Raw genomic sequence first — 22585 nt, 5'->3', positions numbered from 1 at the left:
CGCATTAGATTATCTCGATAGAATGTAACACCCGGTTTCACAAGTGAAAATTATACATCTGCATATAGAAGCTGTCATCATTGGTTGGTGTAGTGGGGTTGAGAAATAGGAGACGTGCTCACAACAGGTTGTGTACAGAATTCCTGAGCACATCCAATATATATCAATTAGTAAAGGCAGTGGGTGATTGATTCGTAGAGACCAGAAGGTCCCAGGTTCAATTCCTTGTCTGTGTTATTGTTTTCATGGAACATAGGAATTACTAAATGAAAAAAGACCAAGGTCCATCTAGTTCACCTTTTACCATGTAGTCACATGATACAACAATAATGGAGTTGTTGACTAATCATAGCAATCGATCTTTTATCTACTAGTCTACAACAGATCCAGAAATGACATGATAAAAACCTCCAGTGGTGGGGAGCTTTGGGAAGTATAGGTCCAAAGTCACCTTTTTCCTCCCAGGAATGCTACACATGCTAAACGTCGTGTCTTTAATATATACACTGCGTTTCAAAATATTATTTTCTGAAAGAAATCTATCTAATGTCATATCCTCACGCTCTTCCCTCGGAGAACAGTGTGAAGTGGTGGGGTTTGAACCTGCACCTTCTGACTCAGACAACAATGCTACCACTGAGCCACAGGCTTGGTCAGTCTCTGTTGAATTAGCTGATCTCAGCTTGGAATGGCAAAGAGTATGATAGAATTGGCCTCAGTGCCACTGAGCTAGAGAGGGGGTTCCCATCCTAATTATGATGCAATAGCCTGGGCTAAGAAGGGACCTGCGTGCAGACACTGGGAGGAGGGCAGGATATTAGGGTTGGCATGGATACCTGCCCACTGATTACATAACCTGTCGACACTCTGAATAGGTCGACATATAAAGACTGTTGATGGGGAACTGGACAGGTATGGTGCCTGAAGTGAGTGTACAGCTTCAAGAGAAATAGGAGCCAACTGGTTAAATAACGTAGAATTGACAGTTGCCTGACCATATGACTTAACGCTCATTAAAATTCAATATCAAGTGGCCACCCACTGATGCAACAGAAACACTGATTGAGATGTTTGCCTTACCAGATCTCATCTATGGCGGTGTTTCCTCTGAGTGACTGGAGGAGACATGTTGCACCACGGGTTGTTATCTTGTTTTCAATCAACCTGCAAAAAAAATTCATCACATTCCTGGTGATTTGACTGAGACCACATACATATGCTAGATACAATGGGCCCAAGTTTCCACATGATTTGCTCCTGATTTTTAGGAGCAACTGGTGGAGAACGGAGTACCTTAGAAATCGCAATTCTCCACATTCAAGTTTTCTGCAGTTCTAGTCATTTAGAACAGTTTCACTTTTGAACAGAATTTTCTTTTTCAAAAGGGGGCGTGTCCCGCCACTGACGCCTGATTTGAAAGTTTCCACAGTGAAAACGTACTCCAAACTAACTTAGAATGGAGCAAGTGAAGATTTTTGTAGGCCTGAAAAAATCTTTTCTACACATTAAAAAATCAGGCGCAGGTTACAAATTAGGCGTCCAGAACGAGGTGGGGGGGAGGGGGGGGAAGGGAAATCATTAAATTCTACAATAAATCCTTAGTTATACTTATACAAATATTATCCAAATAATTCCAACCTGAATAAAAATTTATAAGCAAAGAAAAGATTAAATAAACCATGTTCCTACCTGTGTGAAAGTGCTTCAGGCAGGGAGAATGCTGCAGGAAGCCTCAAGTTGAGGCAGCCGTTCCCGATGGCAGGGAGGGGAAAGGCAGTGAGGGCCCGACCGACCAATGGCAGCAGCCGTTCCCGCCGGCGGGGGGGGGGGGGGGGGTGGGTGGGGGGAAGGCTGCAGGAAGCCTCAGAAGTTGAGGCAGCCATTCCCGACGGCAGGGGGGTAGGCCCCCCTTGCCGTCGGTCGGGCCCGAGAAATCTCCAAGTTTAAAACTTAATGGGCTAAAAAATTGTTATAGTCTGGTTTGAGGCAGTGACATCGCCTGAACGCTAATTTTAGTGCCGGGTGATGTTTACCGCCTCCAAGTGGGGTATTCGCTATTAGTGCCCCAAGAGGGGAGTGGAGCACCAAGGGAAGTGTTCCGCGCTACTCTTAGGGCACTGTGGGGCAGTAGCGCTGCAGGGATAATGAAGGTCTGATGCTCGGAAACCGGCATCCTAGCGCCTAAAGGGGAAGTCAGCTGTTCCGTCATATTAATTTGCCCTGAGGCAGCCAGCTGCACATGGGGGAAAAAGCTGTACAAAACATCTGCAACAAAGAAGATAAGTAACTTATGTGGAACTGGGAGGAGCAGGTGTGTTCCTCCTGACCCCTCCCCTCACTAACTACACTAGCAGCAGCCCAAACTTGGAGTCCTCTTCACTGGGCTGGGGGGGGGGGGGGGACTCTTCTCCGGTAGCATTGAACAGAGACCTGAGCCCCAATACCTGTAGAGCCTCGAACCTCGCCATTCAGGCACCGTGGACACAAACTTACCACCGCCCCCCCACCCTAAGCATCTGCACCCAAAAATTATCAGAGCCTAATTTCTAGGCCAACGTGTTTAACACACTCGCTGAACAAAACTTCAAACAGCTGCTCTCACTATTTTCCTATGCAGCCATTGGGATCATAACCATCAGATTCTGAGTGATGGATCCTTGGATTGATTTACTTTCAGTCTTCACCAGTTTGGATTAGTGACATTCTACTGTATTCAACATTCTATTGCATATTTTGCTTCTTCCGCCTCAATGCACCCAGCCCCGCACATTCACATTTACCTGCATGTTACTTTTTTTCTAGAAAGAGTAAAGATTGTAGTAACCAATAGAAAAGTAGCAACTAGCTTTGCAGTAGTAACATTTGCAGGTGGTGACATAGGCCCCAAGTTTCCACACGCGGCAAAACAGGTGCCCCTCCGAGCTGGGCGCCTGTTTTTCGCGCCGAAAACGGCGCCTGAAAAAAACGCGCTATTCTCGAGCGCTTTGCAGCTCGATGTCAGCTTGGCGCGGCGCCCAGGGGGCGGAGCCTACCACTCGCGCCGATTTTGTAAGTAGGAGGGGGCGGGTACCATTTAAATGAGTTTTTTTCGTGCCGGCAACCCTGCGCGTGCGCTTTGGAGCGTTCGCGCACGTGCAGTGTGAAGGAAACATTGGCACTCGGCCATTTTTGTAGTTCTTTGCAGCTGTTCACACAAGGCTCAAGCCTACCTCTTCAGTCGCCTCTCCTTACTCTTTCCCCAACTTTCACTTGTTATCTGGCTCCCCTCACCCCACTTTGTGAAGTCCCTTGGGAGATTGTACCATATTTAAAAAGGTGCTATCTAGGTGCATATGGTTCGAGAATCATAAAGGCAACCTTAAAGCAACTGGGCATATGTAATCATCCATACATGCAGTCGCACAAAAGTTGCATTTGGGCTCACAGTGAAAACTTTCCCCAACAGGAGAGGCAAGGGGTCTGCCGGCCAGCAATAAGGAAACATCATTTCTGTTCTGAATGGGTGGGTCGAGAGCTACTCCTATTCTAGGAGACAGCTAGAACCAAACAGGAGTTTGGCGGCTCTTTGCACTTTCTCTAGAGCCAAGCAACGAAACAAAAAATCTTACGATGCTCCTTTACAGTGGTGCAGTGCTGTGACGTGTAAAGAGTGCAAGTCCCCAGCAGGGAGGAACGTATATTAAGCATTACCATAGTTTTTCCAGAGATGAGTTAACTCTCAGCATTTCACCAAAGCTTTCAGCTGCTTCATCGTCTAAATCGTTTTGTGTCAACCTGCAAGAAGGAAAATAAATCACAATACTGTCAATCCAAAGTCTGCATTCCTGATGGGAATCTCGCTGCAAGGCAATTCCTAGGCATGTAACTATCCACGTCCAATTTGGCAGGGAGGTGATTTGTAATCCAAAATTTTAAAAGATGTAATAAAACATTATAACTCCAGAGCATTAATCATTGCCGTACTTATAAACAAGCTAGTTATTAATACTAGGTATTTCTTTAAACTTAATAGTCACTGGTTACAATCCAGCTTTCGCTCCAAGTCCACAAATGCTATTATATTGAACATGGATTAAGATTAATTTCTGCATTTAAACCTTGGCCTTAACTTTGCAGCAACATGACTGGGTTCTTAATCAAAAGAATGCTTTAAATTAAATATGCATTTGTACGTTTCTTATAAATGTCTCCTTAATATAACACTATGGAAGTTCTGAATATTCTTAAATAAATATCTCAAAACTAATTTCTTGTAAACTTGTAATTCTGACCATAAGAAATTGTTATTAACATTTGACTTTTACTCAACTATTTTTGGAATAAAATGAACAGAAAAGTACATTTGTCTCTCAGTGATTGCTTTTAGTCTGATATCTAATATTGCCTTCAGTATTCAACCATCAATCAACATGCTGAGCCTGTATGTAAGTGCCTGTTTATACCACAGTGTCTTCAGTGAGCTGTTGCTGCAGAGTGCCTTGGCCAGGTGTATGCTGCCCTCTGATGAGATCTGGTTTGCTGCAAGGCTGAAAAAATATGGAAACAAGTGATTGATTTTCTTTTGCAGTGAACTCAGGCTCTGACTGTGACTTAATAAGGTTTTAGAATTCAATGAAAGGAATCAAAAACAATAGCAATTTATATTTATATAGCGCCTTTAAAAAGGTAATAAAATGTCCCAATGTACTTCACAGGAGCATTATCAAACAAAATTTGACATTGAGTCATGTAAAGAGATTAGGACAGGTGACCAAATACTTGGTCAAAAAGGTAGGTTTTAAGGAGTATTTTAAAGGAGGTAGAAAGGTGGGGAGGCTTAGGGAGGGAATTCCGGAGCTTAGGGCCTAGGCAGCTGAAGGTGGAGAAATCAAAATCAGGGCCAAAATTGGAGGAGTGCAGAGATGTCAGAGGGTTATAGGGTAGGGAAGGTTACAGAGATGGGGAGGGTTATAGGGTGGGGAAGGTTAGAGATGCCGAGGGTTATAGGGTAGTGAAGGTTAGAGAGATAGGGAGGGTTACAGAGATGATGGAGGGTTATAGGATGGGGAAGGTTACAGAGATGTTGGAGGGTTACAGAGATGATGGAGGGTTATAGGGTGGGGAAGGTTACAGAGATGGGGAGGGTTATAGGGTGGGGAAGGTTAGAGAGATAGGGAGGGTTACAGAGATGATGGAGGGTTATAGGGTGGGGAAGGTTACAGAGATAGGGAGGGTTACAGAGATGATGGAGGGTTATAGGGTGGGGAAGGTTACAGAGATGTCGGAGGGTTATAGGGTGGGGAAGGTTACAGAGATGTCAGAGGGTTATAGGGTGGGGAAGGTTACAGAGATAGGGAGGGTTATAGGGTGGGGAAGGTTACAGAGATGTCGGAGCGTTATAGGGTGGGGAAGGTTCCAGTGATGTCGGAGGGTTATAGGGTGGGGAAGGTTACAGAGATGTCGGAGCGTTATAGGGTGGGGAAGGTTCCAGTGATGTCGGAGGGTTATAGGGTGGGGAAGGTTCCAGTGATGTCGGAGGGTTATAGGGTGGGGAAGGTTACAGAGATGTCGGAGGGTTTTAGGGTGGGGAAGGTTCCAGTGATGTCGAAGGATTATAGGGTGGGGAAGGTTACAGAGATGTCGGAGGGTTATAGGGTGGGGAAGGTTCCAGAGATGTCGGAGGGTTATAGGGTGGCGAAGGTTACAGAGATGTCGGAGGGTTATAGGGTGGGGAAGGTTACAGAGATGTCAGAGGGTTATAGGGTGGGGAAGGTTACAGAGATAGGGAGGGTTATAGGGTGGGGGAAGGTTACAGAGATGTCGGAGGGTTATAGGGTGGGGAAGGTTACAGAGATGTCGGAGCGTTATAGGGTGTGGAAGGTTACAGAGATGTCGGAGGGTTATGGGTGGGGAAGGTTCCAGAGATGTTGGAGGGTTATAGGGTGGGGAAGGTTCCAGAGATGTTGGAGGGTTATAGGGTGGGGAAGGTTATAGGGTGGGGAAGGTTACAGAGATAGGGAGGGTTATAGGGTGGTGAAGGTTACAGAGATGTCCACCAATGTGGATTTGGAACCAATCACAGAGGGAGATCCCAAAGAGCTGTGTTGACTTGAGTTAACTCTCGCTGTTATTTTCCTTTCTTCCCATGGAATACTAATTGAGATTAATTGTAGGCCAGTATCTTTGTAATCATGACCCAGGAGATGCTGCAGTGCAACCCAACCTCCACACCACCCGATGATGTCGCCGGCAGAGAGCTGCAACCACGTGGTGGAGGCTGGGCAGTCGAGAATCATAGGTTTCAGCATTCTGGTGGGGTGGTGGTGGTCTCTGAAACGGGTTGGGGGGGGGTGGGGGGGGTCCTCGGGTTTCTCCTCTTCCCTCAGTTTCCCTTCTTCGTCTGCTAGTGGGAACTTGTTGCACAGCATCTGCTGATGCGAAACCACACGCAAATAAGCTCAACCACAGGGGACCTGACCTGTATAAAGGCAAGTGCAATAACATTTGTAGAAGTCTTGTGAACAAATGACACATGGTCGAATGTCACATGATCAAATATCCAGGAATGCTTCCAATCAGAGTTAGATACGAGGATATATTTTCCTCCATTCACGCTTTTTAAGCCAACCTTCCGATACTTTGGCAATGAGAGGACTGGTAGGGGTCTACTTTTTTTCCCATAGATCTCTTTTGGTGGAGAACATACCTCGATGTGAGGATGTAACTTTCTGACATGGCAGCCACGTGATAATGAACTCCGTTACCTCAGATTCTTCAGACTGTGGTGATCTTTCAAAGCCTCTGCAAATGCTTCAGCTCCTCTGTCTCCTATCTGATTGCCCCAGAACCTGTCAATCATTAAAACTTAAATTACATTGGCATATTTTTTGAGATTTACAAACTAAGTAAAAGAGAGGAATGGGTTTAAAAAGACATTAAGGGAATCAAAGGATATCGCGACAGTGCAGAAAAGTGGAGTTGAGGTAAAAGATGAGCTATGATCTCCTTGAATGGCAGAGCAGGCTGAAGGGATCGAATGGCCTACTCCTAATTCTTACATTCTTATATACTGTGATAAAAGTGTTCAATACAATTGGATCGAACACTGGTTTTTATGTTGAAAGAACTTGCATTTATGTCGCATCTTTCATCCAAAGGATGTCCCAAAGCATTTCATAGATTATGAATTATTTTTTGAAGTGTAGTCACTGTTATAATATAGTCAAATGCAGCAACCAATTTGCACACAGCAATGAAAGAAATTACTATGTTGGTGGTGCTGGTTGAGGGATAAACATTGCCCAGGACGATTCCCTTGCTGTTCTTCAAATAGTGTTAACAGATCATTTATATCCACTGAGCATCTCACCTGAAAGATGGCATCACTAACATAAGAACATAAGACATAGGAGCATGAGTAGGCCATTTGGCCCCTCGAGCCTGTTCCGTCATTCAATAGCTGATCAGATCTTGGCCTCAACTCCATTTCCCTGTCCGCTCCCCATGACCCTTCACTCCATTGTCATTCAAGAATCTGTCTATCTCTACCTTAAATATATTCAATGACCCAGCCTCCACAGCTCTCTGGGGTAGAGAATGCCAAAGATTCACGACCATCTGAGAGAAGAAATTCCTCCTAATTTCCATTTTAAATGGGCGACCCCTTATTCTGAAACTATGCCCCCTAGTTCTAGATTCCCCCACGAGGGGAATCATCCTCTCTGCATCTACCCTGCACTCAATAAGATCACCTCTCATTCTTCTAAACTCCAATGAGTATAGGTCCAACCTGCTCAACCTTTCTTCATAAGACAATCCCCTCATCTCAGGAATCAACCTCGTGAACCTTCTCTGAACTGCCTCCAATGCAAGTATATCCCTCCTTAAATGAGGAGACTAATACTGTACGCCGTACTCCAGGTGTGGTCTTACCAACACCCTGTACAGTTGTAGCAGAACTTCCCTACTTTTATATTCTATCCCCCTTGCAAATAAAAACCAATATTCCATTTGCCTTCCTAATTACTTGCTGTACCTACATGCTAACCTTTTGTGTTTCATGTACAAGGACCACCAGATCCCTCTGCACCTTCACATTTTGTAATCTCGCCCCATTTAATAATAATTTGCTTTTTTATTTTTCCTGTAACAGTGCAAATTTTGCACTCTAGTCTTTGGAGTGGGGCTTGAACCAATGATCTTTGGACTTAGAGGCAAGAGTGCTACCACAAGATCAAGCGGATATTTGACATGCTCAGTGCTGGATTCTCATTTACAAGGCTTGGTTTCTGACATGCAAAATGTCCCAGCAATCTGCTCCTCAGTTGGAGCTGCTAGGTGGCACATCCTGTGACTGTGGAAATCTTCTGGTGGGCTGGGAAGGGAAGGAAAAGATTAATCAATGATCGGAAGCTCTATTCAGCATTGTGAAGTAAAAAAAAAAATGACTGATGGGGAGTAATGTCAGATTTCCAGCAACGCAGTATTTTGTTTTTGTAATGTTGAGGCTAGTTTTGGCTTACATTGTTCCTATTCTCTGACTCATAGGGCATGGTGTCGAGTCCGAAAGGCGAGTAGGGAGATAATGGAAGAGGAAAGAGGAAATCAATGAGAGATAACCAATGTTCCCACTCTCTCTGACTTTGACAGAGCGTAAATCTGAAGAATTCAACAGTTTTCCATTGGTATCGTTAGTAGAAAACCACTTCTATCTCACCATCATTGGAAAATAATCTAGAGAATAGAAAGGGAAAGATTTGGAAGGCATCCATTTGAGGAAAGATTGGATAGGCTAGGATTGTTTTCTTTGGAACAGAGGAGGCTGAGGGGAGACCTAATTGAGGTGTATAAAGTTAATTTCAGGATTGCAAATATTAGATTTGAGATACAAATGTCGATAAACAAATTGGTGGAGTAGGATGTTATGTCTGAGAGATTTTTAGCTTGCTTTCTAAATAGCAATTATTAAATATACTGATGTCATCTCGTGGATGGCAATGAGGACTGAATTAATCTATTATTATTATTATTACTACACAGATGCTTTGGACAGCTTTCTTCCTTTGTCCAGAGTCTAATTTGAATGGTAACATTGTATTGATTATTTACAGTAGGACTAAATCTAACACGCTCATCTACCATGTGGAAAACCCCCATCCCATTTCGAGGGCAGCCATTAAAAAGCTCAGGGGTTTGCTCTGTCGCACAGAAGCAGCGCTTTGGTCAGCCTAACCCTAAGCTGACACTCCAATGCCATACTGAGGGAATTCTGCACTGTCAGAGGTGCTTTCTTTCAGATGAGACGTTAAACCGAGGCCCCGTTTTCCCTCTCAGGTTGACGTTAAAGATCCCATGGCACTATTTGAAGAAGGGCAGAGGAGTTCTCCATGGTCCCCTGGCTAATATTTATCCCTTATCAACATTTTAAAAAACACAGATTATCTGGTCATTACTTTATCGCTGTTTGTGGGGCCTTGCTGTGCGCAAATTGACTGCCACGTTACCTACGTTACAACAGTAACTACACTTCAATAATATTTAATTGGCTGTGAAGTACTTTGGGATGTCCTGTGATGAAAGGCGCTATATAAATGCAGATTCTTTATTTTCTTTAAAATACATAGTAGCTTTCACAGCAACAGAGGAGTTGACTGCTCTAAAAGGTCCAGCTATCTGATCTGCTCTACAGGAGCAAGAGTTGGTCACAGAAAAAGGAGGGGGGGAGGGGGGGGATGCTCTTTTTATTGAGTATTCCACAAATAGAAAGAATCACCCGAAGCATAACAAGGGAACACATTCGATTTTTTAAAAACTGAAGCCAGTAAAGCTCCCTATATGTCAAGTTTGCTAGGCCTCTGCAATACCCAACTGAAATCATTAATTATATAAGTTTTAATCTCCTAATTTCATATACTTCTTCTAACAAGAGTCTCCATAGGGTAAAACATATCACACATGTCAGGCAAATTTTTACCACATGAAGATTGTGTAAGTCATTCACTGCCATAATAGAGATTTCCTCAGGGGAAATATAGCGTTCTTCCAATATGTCAGTTTTAGTAGCTTTACAGTATTTTGGCATTAATATTTTGGTTGCCTTGAGTTAGTATAAATTTCAGCTCCACTGCAAGCCACTGCACTCTGCTATCCAACTTACCCAATTTCTTCCACAGTTTTACTTTTTTGGATTGCTTTAGCTAGGCAAGTTCCCCCTTCATGGGTAATCAGGTTTGCTCCCATCCTGTTTGAACATAATGTCTGGTTAGTCATAAGATGAATAGTTTTGCAGTTGTCTGAAGTGTGTTTTTTCAGGAGAGCAAGAACTTGTAACCACAGTAGAAGTGACTCACTTCAAACAAACAAGACTGGGACAACCTTCGATCAGCTCAGCAATATCTCTCGCACCAACATCAGTTATACGATTCTTGTAAAGTCTGAAATGGAGCAGGTGCAATTGGACTTTAGCTGTTCAAAAACAAGTATCAATCTAACATCATGAGGTAATTACAGGCGAGGCAGTTCATTCGGCCCATCTAAGTTCATCCATTCAGAGCACTCTACAATCACCACGGCAGCATCCAATCGTTTCTTAAATGATTCCAGCAGTGTCATTGAATGAAGGAGGCCACTAGGCCTATTATACTATCCAATTAGTCCCACTCGCCCGTTCTTTCCCTGTAGCCATAGAAACCATGGAAATTTACAGCAAAGAAAGAGGCCATTCAGCCCATTGTGTCAGTGCCGGCCGACAAAGAACTATCCAGCCTAATCCCACTTTCCAGCTCTTGGCCGTAGCCCTTACTTTAAATCTATGCCCCCTGGTTATTGACCCCTCTGCTAAGGGAAATAGGTCTTTCCTATCCACTCTATCGAGGCCCCTCATAATTTTATACACCTCAACAACCCTAGCCTATCCAATCTTTCCTCAAATGGATGCCCTCCAAATCTTTCCCTTTCAAGTGTTTATCCAATCACTTTTAAAGGTTATTATTGAATCTGCTTCCACCACCTTTTCAGGCAGTGCATTCCAGATCATCATAATTCATCGCCCCTCTGGTTCTTTTACCAATGATCTTAAATCTGCATCCTCTGGTTATCGCCCCTCCTACTAGAGGAAACAGTTCCTCCTTATTTACTCTATCAAAACCCCTCACCATTTTGAACACATTTATTAAATCTCCCCATAACTATTCTGCTCCAAGGAGACAATCCCACTTCTCTAGTCTCTCCACATAACTGGGGTCCCTCACTCCTGGGTTTGGCAGTCCATTGCATGTGTGGATCACTCTTTGCATGAGGAAGAGCTTTCCTGACATCTGTCCAGTTCTGCCAAAAACGCCATCATCCATACCTAGTTCAAATTCACCTGTTTCTCTCAAACATTTGACATTTACCATATTTCATGTCGGAGATTAGTCATGTACAGTAGCCCAAAATATTAATTTCTGAAAGAAATCCATCTAATTTTCATTTGAATGAATCAATACTTCCTGCCTCCCTGAATCTAAATCTGACAGCTCAAGCAAGCTGCTCCTGTTATTGTTCACATTCCAGAGCAGAGCAGTTAACACCCATCAATCAACAGGTGAACCGTTGTACGCTTATCTTTAAATTAAATTTTTTTCTTAATTTGATAGATGAGACATAAACTGGTAGATGAAGCATTCCCATTTTGGCAATCCACCTGCCTGGCCCTATAAGAACAAACTTGCATTTAAACAGCGCCTTTCACATCTTCTGGACTTCCCAAAGTGCTTAACAGCCAATAAAGTGCTTTTTTTAAAGGAAACGTGGCAACCACTTTACACATGGCAAGGTCCCACAAACAACATTGAGATAAATGACCAGATAATATGTTTCAGTCATGTTGGATAAGAGATAACCATTGGCTAGGACACTGGGGATAGCTCCCCTGCTCTTCTTCGAAATAGTGCTTTGGAATCTTTTACGTCCACCTATAAGGGCAAGCGGGACCTCGGTTTAACGTCTCAACCGAGAGACAGAAGTGTTGTTATCTTGCACCCAAGCCACAGAGCAGTTGTGCTACCAAAAGGAATGAAGGATTCTGCAGCTGCTCATGAACACATGGGGTTGGGGAGCTTGGAAAAAGAAAAGCAAAAACAAGATAGAGAAGAAGTTTACACAGGTCTACTAGGATCTCACCCGAGTGATCTGATCTGCTGATGCTTTTTGAGTTCTTTTACCAAGATATGGACTCCGTGATCGGTGATCTGATTCACGCTCAACCTGTTTCATTTAAAAAGCATGTTAGAAACAGACTAATTTAACAATAAATATTGTTCCAAGCAAAGACGCTATTTCAGTTGCAACTTCAAAAACAGATTAGTTCAACAAATCAAGGTACAATGAGATAAATTAGCAGATAAATGATGTTGATTGAGGAATAACATGTTCGAATTATATTTTTGATATATATTAATGACCTGGACTTACATATACAGTGCATAATTTCAAACTTTGCGGATGATACGAAACTCGGAAATGTAGTAAACAATGAGGAGGATAATAACAGACTTCGGGAGGACATGGACAGACCGGTAAAATGGGCAGACACATGGCAGATGAAATTTAATGCAGAGAATTATAAAGTGATGTGTTTTGGTAGGAAGAAGGAGGAGAGGCAATATAAACAACCTGGGGATACTTGTGCATGAAACACAAAAGATTAGTATGCAGGTACAGCAAGTGATCAGGAAGGGCAATGGAATCTTGGCCTGTATTGCAAAGGGAATGGAATATAAAAGCAGGGAAGTCTTGCTACAGTTATACAGGGTATTGGTGAGGCCACACCTGGAATACTGTGTACAGTTTTGGTTTCCATATTTAAGGAAGGATATACTTGCTTTGGAGGCAGTTCAGAGAAGGTTCATTAGGTTGATTCCGGAGATGAGGGGGTTGACTTATGAGGAAAGGTTGAGTAGGTTGGGCCTCTACTCATTGGAATTCAAGAATGAGAGGTGATCTTATCGAAACGTATAAGATTATGAGGGGGCTTGACAAGGTGGATGTTTCCACTGATGGGGGAGACTAGAATTAGGGGGCATAATCTTAGAATAAGGGGCCACACATTTAAAACTGAGATGAGGAGGAATTTCTTCTCTCAGATGGTTGTAAATCTATGGAATTTGCTCCCTCAGAGAACTGTGGAAGCTGGGACATTGAATAAATTTAAGACAGAGATAGACAGTTTCTTAACCGATAAGGGAATAAGGGGTTATGAGAAGTGGGCAGGGAAGAGGACCTGAGTCCATGATCGGATCAGCCATGATCGTATTAAATGGCGGAGCAGGCTTGAGGAGTCATATGGCCTACTCCTGCTCCTATTTCTTATGTTCTTATACAATTTAATAAGGGAGTGCAGGAACAGAGAGATCTGGGGGTATATGTACACAAATCTTTGAAGGTGGCAGGATAAGTTGAGAAGGCTGTTAAGATAACACATGGGATCCTTGGCTTTATTAATAGAGCAATAGAGTACAAAAGCAAGGAAGCTAAGCTAAACCTTTATAAAACACTGGTTAGGCCTTAGCTGGAGTAGTGTGTTCAGTTCTGGGCACCACAGTTTAGGAAGGACATCAAGGCCTTAGAGAGGAGTTTTACTAGAATGGGACCAGGGATGGGGGACTTCAGTTATATGGAGAGACTGGAGAAGCTGGGATTATTCTCCTTTTAGAAGGAGAATGTTAAGAGGAGATTTTATCATGCATGGTTTCGATATAGTAAATGGGAGGCCAGCCAGGAGTGTGTTGGAATAGTAAAGACTAGAGGTAACAAAAGCATGGATGAGGGTTTTAGCAGCGGATGAGCTGAGGCAGGGGTAGTCTCGGGCAATGTTACGGAGGTGGAAATAAGTGGTATTAGTAAAGGCGCGGATTTGTGGTCGGAAACTCATTTCAGGTTCAAGTATGACACCAAGGTTGTGAACAGCCTGGTTCAGCCTCAGACAGAAGCTAGGGAGAGAGATGGGGTCAGTGGCTAGGGACAGGAGTTTGCAGCAGGAACCAAAGACAATGGCTTTGGTCTATCCAATATTTAGTTGGAGGAAATTTCTGCTCATCCAGTACTGGATGTCGGACAAACAGTGTGTCAATTTAGAGACAGTGGAGGAGTGGGGAGAAGTGATGGTGAGGTAGAGCTGAGTGTCATCAGCGTACATGTGGAAACTGATACTATGTTTTCGGATAATGTCACCGAGGGACAGCATGTAGGAAGGAGCCAAGGATAGAGCCTTGGGAGACACCAGACATAACAGTGCAGGAGCGTGAAGAGAAGCCGTTGCAGGTGATTCTCTGGCTATGATTAGCCAAATAAGAATGGAACCAGGTAAGTGCAGTCCCACCCAGTTGGATGATGCTGGAGAGGCATTGGAGGAGGATGGAGTGGTCAACTGTGTCAGAAGGACAAGGATGGATAGTTTACCTTTGTCACATTCACATAGGGTGTCATTTATGACTTTGATGAGAGCTATTTTGGTACTGTGGCAGGGGCAGAAACCTGTTTGGAGGGATTCAAAGATGGAGTTCCGGGAAAGATGGGCACGGATTTTTGGAGCGACAACACATTCAAGAACGTTGGAGTGGAAAGGGAGGTTGGAGATGGGGCCGTCGTTTGCAAGGACAGAAGGGTCGAGAGTTTTTTTTGAGGAGAGGGGTAGATTTGGAGGGGGACAGTACCTGAGGAGAGAGCCGTTAACAATGTCAGCTAACATGGGGGCCAGAACAGGAAGTTGGGTGGTCAGCAGTTTAGTGGGAAATGGTCAAGGGAGCAAGTTGTCTCATGGACAAGATGGGCTTGGAGAGGGCATGAGGGGAGATCGGAGAGAAACTGGACACTGCACTGAAGTATCAGTCTCAGTCAGGTGCTTAAGTCTCTGGAGTGGGGCTTGAACCCTCGATCTTCTGATTTAAGTTAGACTGCTAACAACTGAGCCAAGGCTGATACCTTAAGGCGAAGCCTAATCCTGTAAGATTCTAACATCCCAAGGAATAATAGTTCTATTGGAAGCACCTCAGTTCCATGTTACTGGAACAGAAAACACCAATATCTGGTGATGATGTTTACCTGAGGACCGTGAGCTGACTGAAACAGCTGACCAGTTGCTCCACACCGTAATCATTGATGTTGTTGTTGTCCATCTCCAGTGCCAGGGGTCTCTGGATGTGGCGCAAGATAAACGCTAGAGCACTACAGTCAGCGGAAGAGACATTGCAATAGTTCAGCTTTATGTAATCAGCACAGATATCTTTGGCTGCCAGTTTGGCTGCTGCTCCATTCTGCATTTCGAATATATACCTCATCAGCCATATGAAACGTGGTAGGACATGAACCTTGCAGCCATCTTCAAAGTGTGAGCGAGGAAGGCTTTGGAAGTGCTTTTTCATGCAGTTGAACAGGTAGGACGTTAACACTGACTGCTTTTCCTTAACAATTGCGGGAGATGCAAGGTTTAGCAATAGATCAATATTGCTGTTGGACAACAAGCCGCAAAGGAACAGCATGGTAAACTGCAGATGTTCGTTCAATGGCTTGAGGACATTTGTGGAGGAATGCCTCGTAGGGCTGAAGAAAGCTAAAATCACATCACTAAATTTCTTGGTCGACGGTGTTGGTACATTACCATCGTTGAATAGTGCGAGAAAGTCCCGTGAACTGATCTCATCATCTAGAGCTAATGAAAATGCAGTGAAAAATGACTGGAGTGTTAAGTGAATATATTCATATGTGGATTGGTTCCCACATCCATTATAATGGCCTACAGTTTTGATGATGCCCAACTGTAAATCCTCTTCCCAAATCTTCGCCGCTGCAATTTTCTCCTGGCTGAATACAAAATTGCTATTTTCAATGCCTTTTAGGGCTAGTTTACCAAACCGCATTAGAGCTTCCTTTTTTGTTGTGAACACGTTTATCTGGCTTCTGGCATTTTTCCTATTTAGATTGGCCTGAGGAGAATGGTTAAGGAAGACCTCAATCATGACCAAGTAAATGTCAGTCAGTGTAACGGAATGTGACAAGCCCTGGGAGCTACACTTGGACTGAAAGTGTTCGTAACATTTAAATATAATCCAGCAAAACAACGGCACTGAACATAGACTGCACAGGTGAGGGTTTGCCTCCAGCTGGGTCAAAACCAAAGTTTGATGGGCCTCGTTTTTGAAGAACTTCTTCAAATACCGCAGCAAATGGTCCTTGGAAAAGCCCTTCAGTGTCACTCTCTTTCTCACCATTCTCAGAGGTAGGTTTGTGCCAGTTCTTGCTGTCAATAATTTTTTGGAACCTTTTAATAACTTTCCTCGGAGAAGGTTCATCAACAGGGCCACAGGATGCGTGGGGTCAAAGGGCGATGAGTCAGGGATATCATTTAGGACACAATCCACATTAATTTCATCAAACCCATCCAGTGTGAAGAGAACAGAAGCTGGGTGTTGCCGGATGTAACTGAATATCTCATCGGCGTCTTTGTCAGGGTAACAGTTGTACTTGAACAGTAGATCTCTGAGTGAGATCTTGTCTTCCTCCTTAAAGCTGTTGAAAATTCGGCATCTAAATTTGAAGAAGAACTTAACATCAGCGCAGAGCTCCCCTTTGGACCACAAGTTCTGAAGTCTCTGGAGCAGTATGGTCTTACCAACCCCAGCATCTCCAGTTACAAACACCGTTTCTGCATCTTCATTGATGACTCCAGTGTCACTGAACAGATCCTCCAGGTGGGAGATGTTTCCTTGGGTTTCATTAACTGCGTTGATTAATTCCATCAGAGTCTCAGTGTAAATGTCATCAAACAGAGTATCCTCCTTTTGGACATATGATGAAGCGAACCTTGCATCTCGTCGCAATTCATTGCGGAGCTTTTCAGTATACTGACAAACTGAAAGACAAGCAGAATACATTAGTGAGAGGTTTTGCAACTGGTATATCAATGACGTAATTGCAGGAAGGTTTATTTTTGTAATTACTTTCCATGGTGTTTACTTGAACTTAATTTTTTTTCACAAACATGGAGAATATTATATTTACTGTAATCCAATGCAGTGTGTAATCATATTAGTTTTGCCTTAATGTACTAGAATAGCAAAGCATATATTAATAATCCACAGATTTGATAAACATTGTGCAGTGATTTGTTCTAAATCTAACTCAGATTGCTAACAGAAATAGCACAGCCTAAACTTGATCAGGTTACTAGAATCTCCTGCACTTTACACTTTGATATAAAGCTTTCCTTGAATGTTCTGGGGATTTCATTAGGAATTAATGAACAAAAGTGGTGCATCTCTCCATGTGATTAGTTTCATGTGAGGATAAGCAGAATGATAAAATAACCACCGATGTGTTTTGCTTTAAAAGCAATTGTTTTGTAAGGAGAGTGCAGTGATATCAAGCACTAATTGATTCATTTCTGGATACCGCAGCTCAGGAAGGATATATTGACTTGAGGTGATGTTGCACTGATTCACTGGAGCGAAAGAGGTTAAATTATGAGGAAAGGTTGCATAGACGAGGGGGTAGAAAATGTCCCCCGCCCGAAACGGGGCGTTCAATGGTTTTTATCGCAGCTGTGGTTGAGGTCGCCCCTTGAACGAAATTCCGCTCATTGTTGTTTTTTTTAAATTCAGATCCGGAAGTCGCTCTTAATGGAGGCGGTGACTACACGAGAGGGGAGGATACGCGGCGGTGGCAACAACGGAGGGGCGAAGGGCAACACCGGAGGGGCAGAAGTTGGGGGCGGTGCGGAGTGACCACCGTGATGACATCATCACGGTGCTGCATCACCGCTTCACCTAAAGGGGAGAGCATCTGCGATTTCAAAACTTCAGCCCACTGGGCCACCAGGGAAGATTTCAGCCGGGGGCTTAATTGTCGGGCCGACATTAAAAAAAAAGCATGGCGGCAGCGGCAGTGCATCCTCCCCTTTAAGGGAAGGCGCACCACATTTGCAGAAGTCCACAGCCTCACTGGGCCACCGGGAAAAAACAGGTTTTGGCACCGCCGGACGAGCCGAAGATTTTCAGACGGGAATGTCGCCATCGGGGGGGGGGTGGGGTAGATTGGCGATGCGCACGATGACGCGCTTAACACAGATTGGCAGCAGCGAAGCGAGGGGGGGGGAAGCAGCGAAAATCGGGACACCGCCGGGAAACCTCGGAAGGGCAATTGGGTTGTCAGCAGCCATTCCATGAAAAGTCGTTGGCCACTCCACTCCACAGCGTGGCCGCCGATTTGCGGTGGGAACAGGCCTTAAGGAGTGGGGCAATTTCGGTCCCAAGGTATTCCCTTGAATGTAGAAGATTAAGTAAGGGGTGATTTACTTGAAGTGTTTGAGATGATTAAAGAAATTGATATGATCGATAGGGAGAAACTATTTTCTCTGGTGGGGGAGTCCAGAACAAGGGGGTATAATCTTAAAATTAGAGCTAGGCCTTTTAGTGATGATGTCAAAAAGCACTTCTTCACACAAAGGGTAGTGGAAATCTGAAACCCTTTTCTCCCAAAAGCTGTGTCTATTGATAATTTCAAAATGGAGATTGATAGGTTTTTCTTTGGCAAAGCTATTCAAGGTTATAGAACCAAGGCGGATAGATGGAGTTAAGATACAGATCAGCCATAATCCAATTGAATGGCAGAACAGGCTTGACAGCTGAATGGACTGCTCCTGTTCGCATGTTCTTATAATGCTCAGCCAGAGTGTATGATGGATTCAGATGTGATCTCCAAGGAAGGTGCTCGCTAGAAGATTTGGCATCTCTCTGCAGAGGACAGCAAATATCGAATGAGGATATCCTGGTTGGGCAGCAGCCAGAAGAGACATGAACTACTAGAGAGGTGACTAGCAGTGGTCTGAGAGCAGACTGCCTGATAGCAGCAGAGGATTGGGTACAGGTCGTCTTGAAGGATAAGGAGAAAAGAAGATTTAAAAATTGATACACATTACCACTATTTGTTTTTATCTCCTTATGTACGTGTTCATGGGCTGTAGCCGGTTTCATTGGCAACCTCAATTGCCGTGAGAAGATGGTGGTGGGTCTGCTCCTTGAACCTCCGCAGTCCGTGTGGTGAAAGTGCTTCCAGTGGTGTTAGGTAGGGAATTCAGGATATTGACCCGATGACGATAAAGGAATGGCAATTATACGCCTAAGTCAGGATGGTGTATGTTGGAGGTGATGGTGTTCCGCCATATTGCTGCTCTTGGAGGGAAAGGAGATGCTGTCAAAATAATCAACATACTGTAGCCACGGTGTGCCAGTGGTGGAGGGAGTGGATACTGAGGTTCAGCAGTACAGACACCAATCAAATCAACTACTCTGTTCAAAACACTACCATTATTTTTATTATTAATAATTTTAATTTGTAACCATTAATGAAATTTGTACCTGTAATGTGACAGTCGCATTTGCTTGGAGAAAATTTGTTTATGTAGAGGGGATAATTATCACCAATTGCAATGTTTTCTGTGAGTATTCTAGGGTTTCTACAATGCTGCAATCACTAGTTACAGTCCTAATATTTATCTCACCATGGACTAATGGCTCTCAGCCACAGTCACTGTCTGAACAATCACAACAATAGATTGCCTGATGACAATAAAGGTATTTGGTTATCGTTGAATTAATTCTTGGCCCTGGATCGTTTGATTGACGCGGGAACTGAATACATTTGTGAAACACTCACTCACCCGCATCTGTAATCAGCACTGGTCTATTCAGTAGGTGGTCTGATGGGCAGTAATTAATTTCTTTCAACCAAGGATGGAAATCTGAGTAAACTTCTTTGGCGCAATGCAAGATATACACAAAGTACTCTGCACTTTCTTCTCCTTTAGCCGATACTATATCCAGCGTTTTTCGAACCTGAATTACGGAAGATTGCACAGGCAAGTTTTAAATCTGGTTCATTTTTTTCTGCTGTACATGTTGCATCAATTTAATGTTTTAGCCCCTGCAAAATGGTTTGTTTGTAAACGTAATGGAAAAACATCAAATCCTAGATGAGACGCATTTGTATTACTAAAGGCTGTTTCATCAACCTAGCCTTGAACCATTTCTTAGTATTGATCCTTCTCCAACCAGCTTAACAGGCACAGCCAGCACTAATCAAAGCAAACTAGATGAGTATCTAACAGCAAAATCTACCACAGCAGCATCCAAAGACCTAACCTGCCACCAATCCATGCACCAGGAAGCATCCAGAGGTGTTTGGTATTGATTGCGACCCAGTCATTGAAATAGCTGTCTTTTAGAAGTTGCCAATCAAACAAGTCACACGGGATATTTGTATTTGAATTGAATGGCCTGGGCAACTCCCTCAGCAATTGCCCCAAAACAGCCTGCCCAATCTCTGCAACAAACGTGTCATGTTAGACTAGGATATTTGTTCTGTGAGTAAAGCTAGGTTTAAGTGCCCAATGTACCAAGGTGGAATTCAGGAAGGTTACATCTTAAACCAAATAAAAACACTTAATTATTGTCATGTGTAAAGTATGTGCGTGATTGTGTGTATGTGTGACTGTGTGTGAGAGAGATTGTATGTGTGCGTGTAAGTGTGTGTGTGGTGAAGGTTGAGCTACATTGTGAAGCCCCCCTATGATGAATATGCTGCCAACAGTGACTTTTAGACTTTCACATGAAGAATCGAGTGACTGGAGCCTGTTGAAGTGTCGCCCAGGAGAAATGGGGAGAAAATGGACAAAAAGTGTCTGAAGTATCACTGCTTTAGCCATAATCTTCCAAAGTTCTCTTGATTCAGGAATTGTCCTTTTAGGTTGGAAAATTGCAATTGTAACTTCATTTTTTAAGAAGGCTGAGAGAGATAAAAACATTAAAATATTGGACATATTAGTCTAACATCTATTGTGGAGAGGTTATTGGAATCTATAATTAACAACAGAGTGACTGAGCACTTAAAGAAACTTGAACTAATTAGAGAGAGCCAACTTGGATTTGTAAAGGGTAGATCATGTCTACTGAATCTAACTGAATTTTTTGAGGAAGTCCCAAAAGTAGTAGACAGGGGAATGCTTATGAATGTAGTTCATATGGACTATCAGAAGGTATTAGATAAGGTTACACTTAAGAGACTGTTAGCTAAAATTAAAGCTCATGGAATTGAAAACAAATATTGACTGCTTAAGAGATTGGTTAGGTGGTAGAAGTCAAAGAGTAGGGGTAATGGGTATGTACTCAAATTGGAAGGAAGTGACTCATGTTGTCCCATAAGGATCTGTGCTGGGTCCTCAAACTAGTCACTATATTTGTTAATAAATTAGATAATGCAACGGAGAGCCATTTTTTGCAAATTTGCCAATGACACAAAGATTGATGGCATAGTAAGTAATGTAGCCAGGCACATAAAATTATAAAGAGACACTGAAAGATTAAGTCAGTGGGCAAAACAGTGGCAGATGGATTTCAACGTAGGTTCGTGTGAGGTCATCCATTTTGAACCAATGAAGGATAGCTCCGAGTATCTTTAAAATGGTGAAAACCTAGGAACAGTCGAGGTCCAAAGAAATTTATGGGTCCATGTACACAGATCACCAAAATGTAGTAGTCAGATACAAAAATAATCAAAAAAGATGAATGGAATGTTAGGCTTTATAACTAGAGGACTGGAATGTAAAGCGAGTTCTGCAACAGCTATACAAAGTCCACATCTGGAGTACTGTGTACGGTTCTGGGCATCACACCTTAGAAAGAATATATTGGCTTTGTAAGGAGCGCAATGCAGATTGACCAGAATGTTACCAGGGCTCCAAGGATTAGATGATGAGGAGAGATTACATAAACTAGGCTTTTGTATTCCCTGGAATATAGATGGCTTAAAGGGTGATTTGATTGAGGATTTTATGATTTTGAAAGGAATTGATAGGGTAGTTAGAGAGAAACATCTTCTGCTGGTGGGGAAATCTAAGACAATCAGAACCAAGCTATCAGGAGAGAATTTAGGAAACACTGTTTCAAACAAAAGGGTGGAAGAAGTATGGAACTCTCTCCCACAAAAAGCAGAAGATGCTAGCTGAAATAATAAATTTAAATTGGAGATTGATAGATTTTTCCTAGCTAAGGATATTAAGGAATATAGAGCCAAGGCGGGTGGATGGAGATAGGACACAGATCCGCCATGATCTTATTGAATGGCGGAACAGGCTTGAGGGGCTGAATGGCCTACTCCTGTTCCTATATTGCTAACTCAAAAGGGAATTCTAGGATTACAGCACATTAATCCAAATTGAGTTCACTAAAGTAGTGAAGTACAATGTTTCAAACACTTAAAAATAGGTACAATTGAGCAGAAACAAATATACCTGTGAAAATATGATCATTATGTAAAATTTCAAACTATGAGCTGCTCAAAAACCAGGACCTCAAATGCATACCACGTTTGTGCACAAACTGATTCTATTGCCCTTGTGGATCCAACAGTGATTGATCACATTCTGCAATGCTAATGCAATTGTGCAGTATGCAAGAAATTCTATCCTCCTTTCCCAGGTTTGATGTCGGGAAGTATTTATTTTCACAAAGAACCGTCGGCCTATGGAACAGAGTAATCGCGTGGCAAGTACGGATTCACTGCTGTCCTTTAAGAG

The 22585-nt window shown here is 43.1% G+C and overlaps 1 protein-coding gene across 11 annotated transcripts in view; it reads right to left on the bottom strand.

Moving 5' to 3' along the window:
- The window catches only part of LOC139264291 (nucleotide-binding oligomerization domain-containing protein 1-like), a 51067-nt gene that overhangs the window by 18747 nt on the left and 9735 nt on the right, over positions 1 to 22585 (bottom strand). For 8 of the 11 annotated variants that reach the window (XM_070880529.1, XM_070880530.1, XM_070880528.1 and 5 more), the window contains exons 3-11: positions 19673 to 19847; positions 15061 to 16867; positions 12142 to 12225; positions 10329 to 10412; positions 10136 to 10219; positions 6744 to 6827; positions 4443 to 4526; positions 3691 to 3774; positions 1081 to 1164 (exon numbers count right to left, since the gene is read on the bottom strand). In XM_070880529.1, coding sequence (XP_070736630.1) covers positions 1081 to 1164; positions 3691 to 3774; positions 4443 to 4526; positions 6744 to 6827; positions 10136 to 10219; positions 10329 to 10412; positions 12142 to 12225; positions 15061 to 16867; positions 19673 to 19847 — 2570 coding nt within the window. Of the gene's footprint in view, positions 1 to 1080; positions 1165 to 3690; positions 3775 to 4442; positions 4527 to 6743; positions 6828 to 10135; positions 10220 to 10328; positions 10413 to 12141; positions 12226 to 15060; positions 16868 to 18931; positions 19111 to 19672; positions 19848 to 22585 lie in introns of those variants that run through there. The other 3 variants (XM_070880532.1, XM_070880526.1, XM_070880527.1) reach the window with 3 other exon arrangements.

The sequence above is a fragment of the Pristiophorus japonicus genome, chromosome 5 (assembly GCF_044704955.1).
Source record: "Pristiophorus japonicus isolate sPriJap1 chromosome 5, sPriJap1.hap1, whole genome shotgun sequence".
In the NCBI taxonomy this organism is placed as follows: domain Eukaryota; kingdom Metazoa; phylum Chordata; class Chondrichthyes; family Pristiophoridae; genus Pristiophorus; species Pristiophorus japonicus.
This window is presented reverse-complemented; position numbering and strand designations above follow the sequence as displayed.